Source organism: Echiichthys vipera, assembly GCF_963691815.1.
Source record: "Echiichthys vipera genome assembly, chromosome: 3".
Classification (NCBI taxonomy): domain Eukaryota; kingdom Metazoa; phylum Chordata; class Actinopteri; order Perciformes; family Trachinidae; genus Echiichthys; species Echiichthys vipera.
In genome coordinates, this window is record NC_139828.1 from 9,057,389 (window position 1) to 9,073,971 (window position 16,583).

The 16,583-nt window shown below is 40.9% G+C and overlaps 1 protein-coding gene across 1 annotated transcript in view; it reads left to right on the top strand.

Moving 5' to 3' along the window:
• The window catches only part of yjefn3 (YjeF N-terminal domain containing 3), a 41,153-nt gene extending 26,856 nt beyond the window's left edge, over positions 1-14,297 (top strand). Inside the window, exons 2-6 of the mRNA XM_083911178.1 lie at positions 323-431; positions 8,813-8,923; positions 12,307-12,420; positions 13,305-13,455; positions 13,727-14,297. Of these exons, the coding sequence (XP_083767304.1) occupies positions 323-431; positions 8,813-8,923; positions 12,307-12,420; positions 13,305-13,455; positions 13,727-13,923 (682 nt within the window). The 3' untranslated portion in view covers positions 13,924-14,297. The remainder of the gene's footprint in view (positions 1-322; positions 432-8,812; positions 8,924-12,306; positions 12,421-13,304; positions 13,456-13,726) is intronic.
• Positions 14,298-16,583: the final 2,286 nt, after the last annotated feature.

Sequence of the window (16,583 nt, forward strand, 5' to 3'; positions counted from 1 at the left end):
GTAAATACCTTTTTTAGTGTATCATTGGTAAATGAGTTCATATAACCACTCAATTATGTGCTAGCTTGTAAATGCCTGCTGTATGTTGTAGTGTTGGGCTGCTGTCAGCACTGCATTCAGGCAGACATTTCATTTACACTACACACACTTTAAATTCAGTTTGATTCTGCCGGTGGGCTAAATTATGACCTTTGAGAGGATGATCTCACATGATTTCTGCCTGTACAGCTCCACTTAATGTTCCATGATGTGTTTTTTTTTATTGATGATGATGAAACAATAGCTCTCTTGCTAACATTGTGTTTTACTGTGTGTCTGACAGTAAAGGGGAGGCGGCAGCTATCGAGACCGAGCTGCTGAGGGACTACAGGTTTGGACAACAGCAGCTGATAGAGATTTGGGGACAAGCCTGTGCCCTCGCCATCACCAAGGTCTGCACGCCTTCTTTTTTCCCACATCTCGTCTTTCGCTAGTTTGCATGTTTGCTTTATGTCTCTGGCAATCTCAAATTGACTGTAATTATGAGGCAGAGCACATCACAAGGGTTTTCATCTTTCAAAATAATGGTCATGGGTTGATGCATCTGATACAATATCATAAATGCTTAGATGAATAACATCATTCCAGTGTGTTTTATTGTGAAATGAATCTTTGCTTGAATGTGCGGTAATGCTTTCAAAGCTATTTTCCTCTCTGGGTCATTTAACCAGTGGCACCAAGCACTGAACGGCTGTTGCCATTTATTGTCATGTGAGTGTGTTGAGCATTTTACTGTTTGTTTAGCAGCACTCTTATAAAACTCTAGTTTTTATTTTGCATATAGTTTGTGTTGTGTTGGTCGTTTGAAGTGTGTTATCTTCTCTTCTGCTCTGTCGTTGTATTGAAATGGAAAGTTTAGCACCACAGGGATTTAATAATTGTTTGAAAATGTCACAAAAAGCTTCTTTTTTTTCATCTGTCTTTTCACCAACCTCGCAGCTTTAAGTATAAACACATAGAAATCAAACCAAATCAAAGGAAGCCAAGCAAATTTTTCCAATTACTGTCCGTTTTGCATGAAGTCATCCAATACAGAACCACTGCTGCAAGCTCAAATAAAATAAAACTGTGGCCTCAACCAACCCACTCATGTACAAATGTGTTTAATGGCCTACATTGAGCAAACCCTCTCTTAAGGTCATTTTATCCCACTTTCTTGTGCACATTCTGTCACTCGGGGCCTGATCATTACAAAACTCCTAAGATCCTGGTGAGACTGTTTGATTGTACAAGAGGGCAAAAAGTCACAGCTGCTGCTACTTACACTTTCCTAATTTGCATTAACATCCTTACAAAATGTCTGATTATTATGTGTAGGAAATGTTCTAACTTTGTGTGACACTTGATACCTTACATTTGAAGCAGCTCAGCTCGGGGCAGAACACCTGAGCTCACTATGTGGCAGCGCTCCTCAACCGCACCGGTCCAGAACCAGTTCTTCTTCTCTGTAGTCTGGTCTATGTCAAACCGAGAGAGAGAGAGAGAGGGAGAGAGAGAGAGAGAGAGTGTGTGTGTGTGTGTGTGTGTGTGTGTGTGTGTGTGTCAGTGGAGAGACTGTTAGGAACACATGTGGTTCCCTTTGACCAGACCACTAGCTTGGTTTAACGCCACACTGGTTTCCTCAGTGGGCTCTTCAACAGACTGTGATGAATAAGAGTCTGAGCTACACGACACATGAAACTGTGCGCCGCTCTCAGAAGCAGGGATGAAGAGAAAAAGATGGAAAGAGAAGAAGACAGAAACAGAGACGAAAATGAGTGGCTTACAGGAAAAAGTAAAAAAATCTAAATCGACATGAGTGATTACTTAAACATCTCCCCTGAGACGAGGAAGTGGAAATGGAGATAGATAGATAGAATAATAAGCGGAGAGACAAGGACATTGTTTTGACAATGCAAACAAACATCGTCATACACTGTACAGATTCATTGTTTGTTCATACGACAACGTAAAGTAATGCACACTAATTTGTGTGTAATCCACATATTTTTATTTACTGTAGAAATGAAATGAAATCATGTGACGTAGTATAAGAGCATATAGGGAGCAGGGTTAGGGCGGTTGATCATGGCCCACTTCCAATCGCCATTTCAGAGCGTTAAATAGAATATCATTATTCATAAGATATCATACAAACGTGTTTCATAGCATTATATAGAAAAGCATATTACTGTTGATGGAAATACGTTTTGTAATATCAGAGATATTATGATTATCAGGAGTCTGTGAGTCTTTTCGGCCTCTTGAGGACCACAGATATGAATTCTAAACACAACATTGACACATCATCACCCTTTTAATTTGATATGACGAACTTGTTAGCAAAGAGTTGCATTTGATTCCCACATCTAGAATTAACGCTCTCCAGAATAAAATGTTAGCATTGTACGATTCTGCAAACCACGGATACGTTGAATCTTGATGTGTTTGAACTGCTGCAACCAGTTATCATTCCCTACTCGGCACATATGGATGCATTGCAGGGATCCCTTGGTGTCACTGTTTGATGCACATAGTGAGTAGTGATGCTCCACAGTCACAATTTTGAACATGCGTTAATGTGAATTCACACAAAAACGACTTGGCTAGGTTTAGGACAAGACTGTGGATTGGGTTAAAACATGTAAGTCTGTTATGTAAATTCACTTTCACACGGGACGGGATATGAACAGGGCACACACACACACAGCCTCCTCAGTGAGAGTCTGTGCGTGTGTGTGTGTGTGTGTGTGTGTGAAAGTGCATATCTGGACATTACAGCGTGATAATGCAAATGTCTGTTTCAGTTGGACTGGACAACAAATGGTCCAAATGAATCAGATGTAGTATTCTCCTGATATGTCGAGGTATATGTGAAAAAAACAAACAAAAAATGTCTTATCAATGTTTCGACTTTAATTGCAGAAACGTACAATGCTAACATTTTTTTTTCTGGCAACTGGGGTGGTAAGGGAGCGACATTAGCATTCATTTGGAGTCTTACTACCATTTGACACGGTGATAATCAGTCAGTATTGTGTTTGCAGCTTGTTGTGGCAATTAAAAAAAACAATTAATACAGATTTAACTAGTGTTTCTTCAAGTGTGATATTTTAGTCGATATTGCATTCATTATTGGAGCTTTTAATGTGTTTTTATTTTATAGGGATACCTATTAAACACTACTACTGTATATTGTTTGCCCAAATAAAGCTATCACATTCTTGTTGGGTGAGAAACAGGCGTTCGCACAGCAACAGTTAATTAAAAGTGAAATGGAAAAGGGGCGACGTAAAAGCTGAGACAGGCCGAGTGGCAGCATCAGAGACTGTGCGTTCTCCCCCCGACAGTGTGTGATTAAACCCACCACATCCCCTTCCCCTCTATTATCATCAGCCCCTGCTGGCCCTATGCCTGACCCTCCGCCAGCAGCCCCAACAGCATAGCCTTACTAGACAAACATGGCCTGGACGCTGCAGATCGCTGCTGCCCACAGCCGCCAGCAGCCGCCAGCAGCATGCTACTGCTTACATGACATCACTGCTATTTAAGGAAAATTACAGTAGAAGGAGATGCAGACAGTCTGATTTCACTGGTTTCACTGCTGGCCCGATTCTTCTGGCTTCCAAGTGTACCACACAAACAGCGTGTGCTCAGACACACACCACACACACCTCTGGTTGCCAGATAGATTATAGTCCTTCTGTAAGTAATCCCTTTACTATTCCAGCAGCAGCCGCAGCCACCAGGTCCAGACTGTTTGTGTGTGTTCCTCTATCAGTCTGAGGCTTTTCAACACCTGAGGAGACAGGAGACGTTTTTCTTACCACACGGCAATAAATTAGTCTATAGTTTACAGGACCTCCTGGACTGTAGTTTGGTCCTCTAGTACAAATAGATTTTTTTTTCTGCATGTGTGAGTGTGTTTGTGTTTCTAGGAGCCCGATTTGTGTTTTCTCAGGGCCAGTGTGTGTTTCAGGTTGATTGGAGGTGAAAGAACATATGCCTTTGACATTTATTTAAAATAGGTATTCCCTTGGAGACCTCATTATAATCAAGACAGACATATTCTTTTTTGATTGTGTGTGAGTGAGCAGCCCGGTCACCGGAAAAGATGGTGGCATTGTATGTTTCTGCAAACCACAGAAACGTTGGTATTTAACATTTATGGCACTCTTTTACGCTTATCTACGACTTACTGGGCTTTCAACTGACTCCAATGTAAATTAAAGATGTTAATAACCAAACACACACTGGACTTTCTACCGGACACGACGTTCTCGTTCGTGTCCCATCCCATGTCAAAGTGAAAATGAATTATATAACGGACATTTATGTTGTTTTTCTAAACCTAAACATGTAGTTGTAGTTATTAGTTTTTGTTTAAATTCACAACATTAACCCTGATTTTTTAAAACTGCAACCGTTGAGCGTCCAAAAGTGTTGGCATGTGATGAGGGAATGAGATCGGGTTGCAGTGGTTCATCTGTGATTTGCAGAAATGTACAATGCCAACGTTTTATGCTGGCGACTGGGTTGGCGTGTGAGGGGGTCCTAGCAGACCTCTTCCATATAATTCCTCTTTATTTTTAGTTATATGGATGTATGGGAAACCTTTTTGTAGACCTTGCATGTCATGTCAGCAGCAAACTGAGAGAAAGAAAATCAAAAGTTCTACAGAAGAGGAGATAAAAAAGAAGCATCCAGACCACAAACCTGTTGAACAGATGCAACAAACCATCTGTCTGCACTTGTAGTAACCTCCTCCACATCAGAAATATCATAAATATCTCAAACACTGGAAAACATTTCAACAAGTTTATTAGCCTAAAGCAGAGTCATAAACCTTGTTTTTCTAAATCAATACACTGATAGATTTGTTGCCAAGACAGTTTAGGAATTTTATTACATTATTTTGGAATAAAGTGCATCATAGACTTGTATCAAGAAATGTAACTTATATATGTGAAAGATTACTAAGTAGATATCCAGAAGACCTAAGTGTGTTTTGATGACGTGGCCTTTTTCTTTTATTGTGAAATACACCAAAAAGCCCAGAGAATGAGGTCATACTCTCGATTTTTAAAAAAATATGATGATAAAAGTTAGCTATGAAATTCAGTATCGACCAGAAGAGGGCCATTAAAACCCCTCATCTTTCATGGATAAAACAGACAAACAAGAGCAACACGGCACACAGGAAGTGACATGTTTCTCTTCTTCTGTGATCCATTTGGAGGCTTGCAGTAAACGGGTTTCGATGGATATGAGTTTGGGTGAATCAGGCTTCTGTTGTGAGCGAGATGAGACAAATGCTTCATAACACATCAGAGCGCTGCCTGAATTGATCCAGCCCGCTCCCTTTATAGCTGCTTACCTTCAACAGTGTGTGGCTCTAATGGTTTCTCCAGCAGCATGAAATGACTCCAGCATTAATATCACTGATGCTCCTTTACGGCCCCTCAACGTTTAGAGAAGAGGCCAATAGACCTGCTGATGGGAACTTTTGTATGTTGCATGAAAAGGCAGTAAGAAACAGAGACAGAGAGAGGACAAATGAACGATCAAGCTAATGGAGTTTTGAGGTTTTTAGTATTTTAAAGCTGCATTCTGTTATTTTTCTGCTACTTTGAGGGAGTTGGAACAGCTGTGAACACAACACTGACGTTATCTATCACCTAATGAAGTTGTTATGGCTTACATGTTACCAAACAGTGTATCTCAACCTGTTTGCATCCCAAATTGTCATATACAGCCACTTCTTCAGGATCTCCTGGGTTAAAGGCCGACCTCCTCCCTACACAGACTTTGACGTTGATATTTCTGGCTGGCGGTATTTGATGCCTTGGGAATGAGAACGGGTTGTCCCGTTTCTTTGACAGATCTGAACTGATTTCTCTCCTTGTTTCAGTTGAAAAAATGTTTTTTCTATTTTTTTTCCCATCTGTGTAAAAATAGGCGAGAAAAAAAAGTTTTGGCAAGTGAAATTGTTTTAAAATCATCCAGACGAAAAAAAAAATCACCCAGCAAAACTATTATTTTATCTGTTCTTAAGTCATGAATAAAAAATGAATACATTTAGTGCAGAATTAGAGAATGGATTACCTATGCTGTATTCACCAGCTGCTCGCTAACTTAGTCTGCTTTCTTGAACTGAGAAAGTTGTATACAGTGTGTTATCAGAGAGGCTTGCTGAAAATAGCCTGCCCCAGCTGGAAACATGGTTGGGGGCTTAAACCAAAACAATGATCCAAAAAAAACTTTCTATAAATCTGCAGTTGGGCGATCATTCCTTGGGTTCATCACTACAGGGGATCCCTTTCATAATACACATAGTCATTTTATCTTATTAAACATTAACCTTATTAACATAAAATATATTGCTTGGTGCAGCTTTAAGTCTTCTCTGCTGTTCCCTTAATGTGTTTAATTTATCATAACACCTATATGGACAAGTTCACAGTAGGGGACAGCACTAGCAGAGACAGCTCACCTTTAATTGCTGGTTGTAGTAATTACAGTTAGCATATCCCTCTGAGGAGTGTACACACACACACGCGCACACACACACACACAGACACTCACACACACACACACACACACGCACACACACACACACACAGACAGACACAGACACAGACACAGACACACAAACACACACACACACAGACACACGCACACACGCACACACACAGACAGACACAGACACACAAACACACACACACAGACACACGCACACACACAGACAGACACAGACACACACACACACACAGACACACGCACACACACAGACAGACACAGACACAGACACACACACACACACACACACTCACACACACACACACACAAACACACACACACACACACTCACACACACGCACACACACACACACACACACGCACAGACAGCAGGTGCCACTTTAAATTAACCCAGTGAGATCAGTGTCATTAACATCAGATTACACAGTGTGAAACTCACTAAGAGCTTCTGTCATTAGATATGACAATGAAAGACACTGTCCTGTTTGACTTGTCTTCCACTTTGAGTCTCCATACCCTGTCTTTCTTCTCCACTCAGTCACTCCCTGCTTCTCTCTTCAAATATTTCCATCACCCCCCAGGCCCTCTGCGAACATAACGCTTTCTCTCCTCCATCTCATTGAGTCTGCGAGATGATTTCTCAGCTGAGCTGTTATGATGGAGGTAACGGCTGCTGCCTCTTCTTCTGGATGCATCGCTCTGGTTAATGCAATAACGCAAGGCCTATTTCTCCATATGAACTTTCTTCAGCGCTGAATACATTAGTTGAAGTGGAAGTAAATGAATTTTATTTGCAGTTGGAGAATTTCAACCTATTTCAAGCTGCGAAATCTTGAGGCCAACAGTGTATGACATGAGTCTTAATTCAAATTATGTAACCTTTTAAAATTATAGTGCAATTATTTTGTAATTATGTTGCACTTGTATACTACAATAATACCAATTTAATATTATCATTTAAAGTAATTACGGGGTACGATAAAACATTAAAGGAGGGCCGACAACCTTGTAATAAAAGGGGTAACTTATGGTTCAGCTGCTTCTTGAATTATAGGGTATTTATGAAATAATTACAGGGTACAGTGGTGTAGTTATGAGGAGCCACAAAAAAAGCAGCCCAGGAATATTTTTCTTTATTATGAGGAGCTCATAAATTCATTATGGGGCACAGTGATTTATGAGAAGACGGAGGTGTAGCTATTGGGGAGATTACATCTCTATTTAAAGGCCCAGTACCTCATTATTATTATATAAATATCATATTTCTATGAATAATAGTTACATCACTATTAATGTAGTTACAAATACTACCTTTATTTTAAGACATCTTCTTTTTTTGTTCTATAAATACGTTTTCCTGCAATCCTTTTATGAGCCCCATGATAAAGAAATGCGATCCAAACCATTACTGTGAACTGCAGTCGTTGGCTATTTATGGAAGTGACAACACGGGGCTAATTGGCTGTATGACTTGTGTTCTGACACATTTAATTGGACAGGATTTCCAGAAGTCGTGCGTGGAGCCTCTCAGTTCAAGTTCTTCTTCTATGAAATGATGCCGCGACCTTTCCAACGATGAGCGATCATTCTTGTATAATGTAATAGTGTAGGAACTCAACAACTTCTGTGCTTTGAAGAACCCGTGGAAAATGAAGGCAGACACTTTTGGGGCTTGCAGTAATGATCATGACTGAGTGCACTGCTGTTTAGGCGTTGCAGATGGACGATTAGCCACTCAGGTTGACAGTTCCTCAGGCCGATACCTGTCTCATTTAAGAAGGTGCAGGGAGATTTACAAGGAAATGTGCGGCTCGCAAACGAGACGGATGCCAGGAACCTTCTATAGACGAGACGGAAAGTGTGTTACATACACGGAAGCATCCGATGGCGAGAACACTGGTATTTTTTACACCGCTGCAAGGTTTAATTTAATGAGATCTCCTTGATGGAAGAGACTATACAGTCTGTGCCATTTCCACCCTTGTCTGGCATGTCCGGCATGCTGCAGCCAGGCACTCTGAGTATGTCGGAGAGTCAGAGGCACAGATCGAATGACCTGTGCTGCATAAGAACCCTGAGTCTGAGGGATAAATACTGAATACTGACCATCTATCTTTCTCTTGCACTTATCCCACTATTGTTCTTGTCTCTATCAATAACCCTGTCTCTCTTCTGCATAACTCTTCTATCCCTGTGTCTTATGCTTTTCCTTTCCCTCAGCTCCTGTTTTAAATTCTTATTGTCTCTCCACCAGGCCTACCCTCTCACCTCTCTAGCAAAGAAACAGCCGACAGTGTTGGTGATCTGTGGTCCCGATCAAAACGGCTCCATCGGCCTGGTGTGTGCCCGACACCTGCGCATGTATGTAAGTAAACCACTGCAGAAAGGCTAGCCAACAACACCGTGCACAAAAACAACTGTTCAGCTGAGTAAATCTCTATTTTATTCACAGATGGTCATGAGCAAGAAAACAACCTTATAAGTCGATTGTGCATGCAGATTTTAACAACATAGTTTAAATGGAATGGAAGAATAAGCGGTACGGTCACAATGTGTAGGATATTGCCAGATTTCTAGTTTAAAACAACAGAAAAGAATCCACTTCACAGGCCCTCTGCGTTTTACAGAATTTCATCCCAGCTCCTGTAAACAGCTCGGAGCAGTTATCGCATTACCCTTCCTGCAAGTCCACTCAGACAGTCATGATATCATGCTATTGTTACTCTCGTTAAAACCGTCTGCCTCTTACGATCAGCAGCCATGATATAATGTCATGACCATGATGTCTGCTGACTGACATTTTGAGACTAATTGCTTTTGGAGGCAGGATCGGTCCTCACACATCCCCGATCAGGACTAGAAAAAGAGTTCCTTTCTCACAGTTCATCTCAGTACTCGGTGCTGTAGTCCTGCCCCAGCATGACTTTATTGGAAGGGAAATATCGGATCTGTGTTTTTGGGATCTTTGGTTCAGAATGGAATGCATCTATACACTTTACCATGTGTGTATGACAAACTAGATTTACAGTGCATTGATAATTCTGATTAAAACCATGTTAGATGAACTCCGATGGCTCTCTGTGGAGTCTCTCTCTCTTCCCTCGCCTCCCACTCACTGTCTTTTTTCCTTCGTAAGGCCAAGAACGAAGTCAGAGTTCAGCTCAGAGAGAAATATATTTTACCCTGGCATTCCAGAAATGAATGAGAAGCTTCTTCATAACTTAAATAAACCCTTTTAAGCATTTATTCCAACTGTAATGTATATATTTCGCGCACTATTTCTTAAAAATCTATTTCTGTTGCTTTGTTTTTAATGTTTTCACCTTCTGCTTAATTTTTTTCCTGTGCACTGTGAAAAATATAACTGCATCTTGAAATGTGCTTTATGAAGTACAGTTTTATTGTTATTATTTTCAAAGTGACGGCACTCTACCATAGGTCGACTGGGACCACACTTGTCTGACTTTGCTCTAACTTGAGAAACTTGAGTACTTACTTTGGACCGTGAATCACTCTCCCTGTGTAAGAGTGTATGTTTTTCATGGTGCGATGTGATCCCTGTCAGCAGGAAGACATGCAAGCATCCACGTGAGACACGCACATTAACACACACACACACGCACGCACACATGCACGCACACACACACACACAGCCTTAAGCCCCTGATGCAGAGCTGCGAATGTGATTAGACAGAGCATAGAAATGAATGATCAGTTGCAGACAAACAGGCCAACTCGCTTCTCACGTCACTCCAAGACATCCGTGTTCACAAAAGCAGGTTGTGTCTGAGTCTGTCGTGCATCTCTGATTATTTCCACTCTTAGGTATGGGGAAAACATAAGGGCTGCATACTGGAAGACACAGATATTCCTTGATCAAAGCTAATGCTGGATGATAATTAAAAAAAACAAGTCCTATGCACATTAGTTCCACCGCACTGTTCACATTAAAACAACATGATGTTCTGTTTGGCTCATTGTGCTCTATGAACAATCACTGAATGGAAAAATTCACATTGGTCACATTATAAATGACATGTACAGAATGCAAATAAAATCATGTATAATAACTGAAGCTGCCTAGAGCACACAGTTAAGGTCAATATTGGTCACAGTTAAGTCCTAAAAGTCGTGGCGTCAAAATGTTTCACTAGAGAAAGACTTTATTGTGCAGCTGCAGACCTCATCCTTCCATTCCTAATGGGCCGTGTCTAAAAACAAAATACTAGAAGACACCATCATGCCTCAGGGAGGGGGAGTGTTAACCGTGAGCATTAACTGGAAAAGCCCTTGTTTTTACCGTTTGCTTGTTTCTGTCTCACGCCTCATTTCTGCTCATGCTCAGTGACACAAACAGTCATTTCAAGTCTTTACTTTGTTTCACACAGTTAGATGGTGTAACTGATGATGAGGTCAAGGCCATGCTGGGGCCGCTGGCGTACCCCGAGGGACACACATACACGCAGTGGATTGTATTTGCACTCTGTGCTATGCGGAGAATACGATGGAGGTGACGTCGGATGATGAGTGGCTGTGGCTGTTTGATTGGTTTAGGATCCCCAAGGAAGCAACAGTCTGTCTGACCTGACAGATCACTTCCTTTGTAGGGCAGCCTCAGCTCAGCTCCATCTAAAAGAACCAGACCGTCCTCACAAAAAGGGACTGTATACTGTAGATTGTGCAAGAAAGCTTATCACAACCCAAATTACATGTGCTGTTAGGCAGCTACCTATAAACGTAAGTTTATAAAACTAAACCACGTCCCAGGGACGTTACTTTATACATAATATACATACTCATTTTAAGCCAATCCATGATCTTTTCCTAAACATAACCAAACAGTTTTGCTGTCTAAACTTAAGTAGATCAACATTAACCTTGTATTTAAAACTGCGACTGTTTCACAACGTAAAATAGAACGGTCATGTGACTTTGGGAGTTTTGCATCAACCTGTTATATGAAGAAATGCTTCACAGAGAGCTGTTTCTATTTATTCATTCCTTTTGTGATGTTTTTCACTAACAAACTAAAAAATCTGAACTTAATGGTGACGCTGAAGAAAAAAACAAACAGACAATCACCAAAGTCATTCAAATTCATCATCCGGGGACCCTGAATATGATTTCATGACAATCCACCCAATAGTTCTTGAGATAATAATGTATTGGATTTATGTTAATGTATATTTTCAAATATGAAAAAGAAGCTGTGACTCCCGTGTTAAAGAGCTCCACTTGATACAATGAGGTGAAAAAATGGGCCAAATCGGCCTTTAAATGTCATTATGTAGAGGTTTATCAAGGACTGTGTTTTAGAAAAAAAAAGGACTTCAGAGAAATGATGCAAACACACACACTAACACACACACACACACTACAGACAGTGGGGGCTTTAGGATTTATCTGTGTGAGTGTGTAAAGGTCATGGGTCACAGGTGCTTCCTGCTGAGCATCACAGACCTTTCAGACCGCGGGTGTCTGGATCCGAGCTCCTCTTAGCTCCCACTTTAAAAGGGAAGTATTCATTCAGGAAGCAGACTGTTGAAAACCACAATGTCTGATCACTGCTCAACAAAATTGTCCCGAACCGAAGGCCAAATGTTTCATACTCATGTCAGTGCTGGCTGAAATTGCAGGCTATCGTGTTGAGATTATGTAATCATTTTCTCCATTTCTGTTTCTCTCCTCCTTTGTGCCCCCCGCCCACCTCCTCTTTGTTGTTTTTCTCTGTTGCCTCATCTCTTACAGGAATATGAGCCCACCATCTACCACCCTAAACGCTCCTCTCAAAGTCTACACCAGGACTTTACAGTTCAGTGTGAGAAGATGGACATCCCTTTTCTCTCCTATCTCCCCACAGAGGTCAGCTGCATTTTCACACTTCAGTGTTGTTGTTGTTGACACATTCAAATCTATCATTTCATTTCAAGTATGCAAGTACTGTTGATTTTTTAATTGTATAACAGTGAAAATTGCTTTTATTAAAAAAGAACCTCAGCATTTTGGACAAATATGTTTATTCGCCTTCTTTTGTGTCAAGAGTTAGATGAAAAGATTGATACCACCGAATATTATCTGTACAAATGATCTATATGCATTTCAGGCTTCGGGAATGAAATGAAATAGGAAACACTTCGGTTCTCCTAAATGGACACGTTCGCAAATGTTAGTTGGCGTTAGCTTAGCTGTGTTCTAAGATCTTGCCAGAGTTTGTTGAAAAAACAGGTCTCAAGCAAAGTTACATTTCTTCCGATCTGTCCGTCTGAAAATGCATTTTCAGTGTCAGAAGGTTCTAGTGATATGTGGCTTGTATAAAAATGGGTCCAATATTTACTTCAGTGACTATGAGGTTAAGGGAGAGGTCTTAATCTGTGTTCATGTTCACTCCTTCCATTCAAATCAGTACAGTCAGGACCTGCCCCTTGTCTCCTAAAGAGGCAGGCGAGTGGCGAAACACGTGCGACTAACTTGGCTTGATCTGTCTCCTTTGCTCTTTGTGTCACGCAAATACTGGAAACAACTATGGTGTTGTTTAAACACTCTCAGCAACAACAAAAAAAATACAACACCATGTTGTTTCCCCATTATGACCTAAAGCTCATCAACACAGAGAAGGACATTCCAACTCGGTGAAAGGGGACCATCCGCGGAGCATGTGAACGCACCACTGGCCTTGGCAGAGCTCTTGCTTTTTTATACTTTGTAATCATTTGCCAATTATTCATGCTGAGCTCTGTTCTGTTTAGGTGCAACTCATAAACGATGCCTACAACCTAGTGATTGATGCCATGCTGGGCCCAGATGCAGACTGTGCCAACATTAAGGAGCCCTACCCTGGTATTCTGGTCACCCTAAAGCAAGTCAAGATCCCCATTGCCAGTGTTGACGTGCCCTCAGGTAAGTGTTCATACAGTGCAGATATCGGGCTGGAGGCTCAGAAACACAACATGATAAATGGGCGTCCAGGCAGCTCCCTAGGAGCTTTGGCTCCCAGGCGGGAGTTTTCCAAGGCTGGAGGCACACGTGGAGGATAAATCTCACACTACAGTCATCTCAGTGTGAGCTCATCATACCCTGAATACACTACCCGCTGAGCGTGAGCACAGCAGGCTGAAAATGATCACAATCCTCCTCTCCTTACGTTCCGCCTCCTTTCTCTCTTCCTCAGGTTGGGACGTAGAAGAACCAAGTCAGGATGGCATTAACCCAGAAGTTCTCATCTCGCTCACAGCACCAAAGAAGTGTGCCATGAGTTTCTCAGGGAAGCATTTCTTGGCCGGACGCTTCCTGCCCTATGACATCCAGAAGAAATACGAGCTGAACCTCCCAGACTACCCTGGCACAGAATGTCTCGTAGAATTGTAACACATGGTGTGGCCACTCCTCGTACGGTTGATCAATTCTCTTGTTTTGTATTTTATAGATCGTTCATGTGATTTAATGTTAAACAGCTTAGTTGTGTAGATCAGGCTCCACTTCATCCAAATGTGCTGTTGAGCTACAGTAAAAGGATAATATTTAGAAGCTGTAGTTTCAGTCTTTTTAGGGAATGGCATGAGGAGGTTTTTGTGTCTACTTTGAAAAGCTGTAGCATTGCACTGTTTTCTGATTACTTTGCAAAGAAGGAAGATGAATTTTCTATTATGCCAACCACTGGAATGTTTTTTTTTTTCTTCAAAACTTTTTTAATGTTCTGGCTCTGATGCTCTCATGTTTAACTTTCTACTGAAGTGTGCAGTTGAGATGAGATGTTGTGTAGGCTGTCCACTTAGAACTTTCCGTTCACGTGTTTTTGATTTGTTTGGTCAGCCTGCACTTAGTATTTTTGCTTCAGTTCCTTCATTCGCCTTTTAGAAAAGGCGAAGACAGTTCTCCGTATCCAATAAAAAGAAATCATTTTAAAGGGTTCAGTTTCTGGTGTGCTGTTTTCCTTCACATATTAACCAAAAGCTGGGAACTGGAAATGGTGTCTCAAGGTTTTCCAAATAATATTATTATGATAATAATGAATCTACTTTTATGCAGATATGTTACTCAGGAGTTGGTGGAGACCAAAACAGAGCTAAAAGGAGAATGAACATTGGGCTTACATTTATAAAATGTACAAAAATTGACTCCGGATGAATATCGCTCTGCGTCTGCTGGATGTGTAAATAGGCAATTCTTCACAAACTACTTTATGGGGTGACAAAGTTGTGTTTTCAGCTTAAGCCTGTGAATGTTCTCATTCGTCCAGGTCATCGTTATCCTCAAAGCAATTTCAGTCAAAAGCAACTGGACTTGGTTATTTGTCTAGGAAGATGTTTCACCTCTCATCCAAGAGGCTTCATCAGTTCATGTACGCATCTGACCAGGCTGGGACTGACCATCTGACCAGGCTGGGACTGACCATCTGACCAGGCTGGGACTGGTCCGTGTTTTCAGCTTGTTCCACTGCCCCCATGAGGCCAAAAGACTAAATTATGTATCTTTAATGAATCACAGATACACAGTGACATGTTTTCACATTGTTTTGCTGATATCATGGATACCAACATACATGGCACGGTTCTGATAAACAATATTGTTTTATTGAGGAATCTTTTGATCTTCAAAGCCGGATAGAAACTCCCTCGGATCTTCTGGTGATCGTGTCCTTAAGTGTCTTGCTCAAGCACACTTCAGCAGGTAGCTGCTTTTTTAAACAGACCTTGAACACAACTCGTTCTGTTCAACAGCAATCACTTATCACTGGGCATCCTAGCGGTATTACATCACATGCAATTAGTGTTGTGCTTCTTAGGTTAGTACACAATGTTACTTCTGTTTATTGGTTCCCAACTGGTTTGGATTTGGTAATGAAAGCCATAAACAATTGTGATCAGGCTATAATCAGCTGTAGAGGAAGGCCTTTCATTATTGAGCTCAGGGCTGCAGGTTTCAATGAGGATGACTAAGCAGGACTGCTGGGCTGTTTATGGATGAGGTAATGTGTATTTATACAAAGTTTAGGTGCTTCTTCTGAATGCTGATGCACTAATGCCCGCCCGGTGTGTGCACATGTGAAAGTGGTAGAAAGTCAGTGAAAAGGAATGTCGATCCGATGGTGCTCAGCGGTATTAAATCTGCCAGAAGCGAACTCACAAGGGTTGTAGAAATATGTCTGAGCGCTCAGTGGTCCTGTCTTTCAGGCCTGTCCAATCCCCTGTCAGGAAACAACGACTTGTCACCACTCTGCGCTTTTCACGAGAGCCGCTGAGTAATGAGCTTTGGAATTATAGTAGATAGTAGAATTGAACAATCTTTACTGACAGCAGCAGTGGTTGTAATATCCAAATGAGAGATAATCTTACAGGGAGAAGAACTGCGGTCAAAAGATTTAGTGGAGGCAAGAGTTCAATGTTGTGCTTACGTTGTACAGCACACACAGTGTACGTGCCCTTCTCTTAACGGATTCCAGTTATTTTTCATTATGATGAATATCAGTTTTAAAGACAATTGTTGCAGGATTCATATTGGAAAATAAAGAAAAAAAATTAAAAAATATATTTAATGTTCATGTTTCTAGAAGGACAACGTCCCAGCTACCACTGAGCTAGATTGGAGGTGTACATTCCCTGTTGCTTTATGTCTTTATACAGGAACATACAGTATTTCTTTAAACTTTAATAGGATAAAATGCAGCTGATCCTTATCTAAAAACATTTTCAACATGAGTTCAAATAATCCTATTTATTTAATGCAAAAATCAGTCTTAGAAAAGTGTGAATAAAACAGTCATAGAATAGTTAATTGAAAAAAGTCAAGAAAATCATTATAGTGTGTTAAAAAAGCCATAGTGTAAGGAGAGAAACATGCATACTGTATATGACTTCTGTAAATGTATGTTAATATGTTAACACCTTCCCAAGAGGTGCCTTTATTTTGAAAACAAATTCTCTCTAATGTTTAACACCCTTTTTTCAGTTCTGAACCTCAGTCCACTTACGTAACATTTCTATTTTCCGTGGATTTGTTTTACAAGCGTTTGTTGCTAAATTGCAACA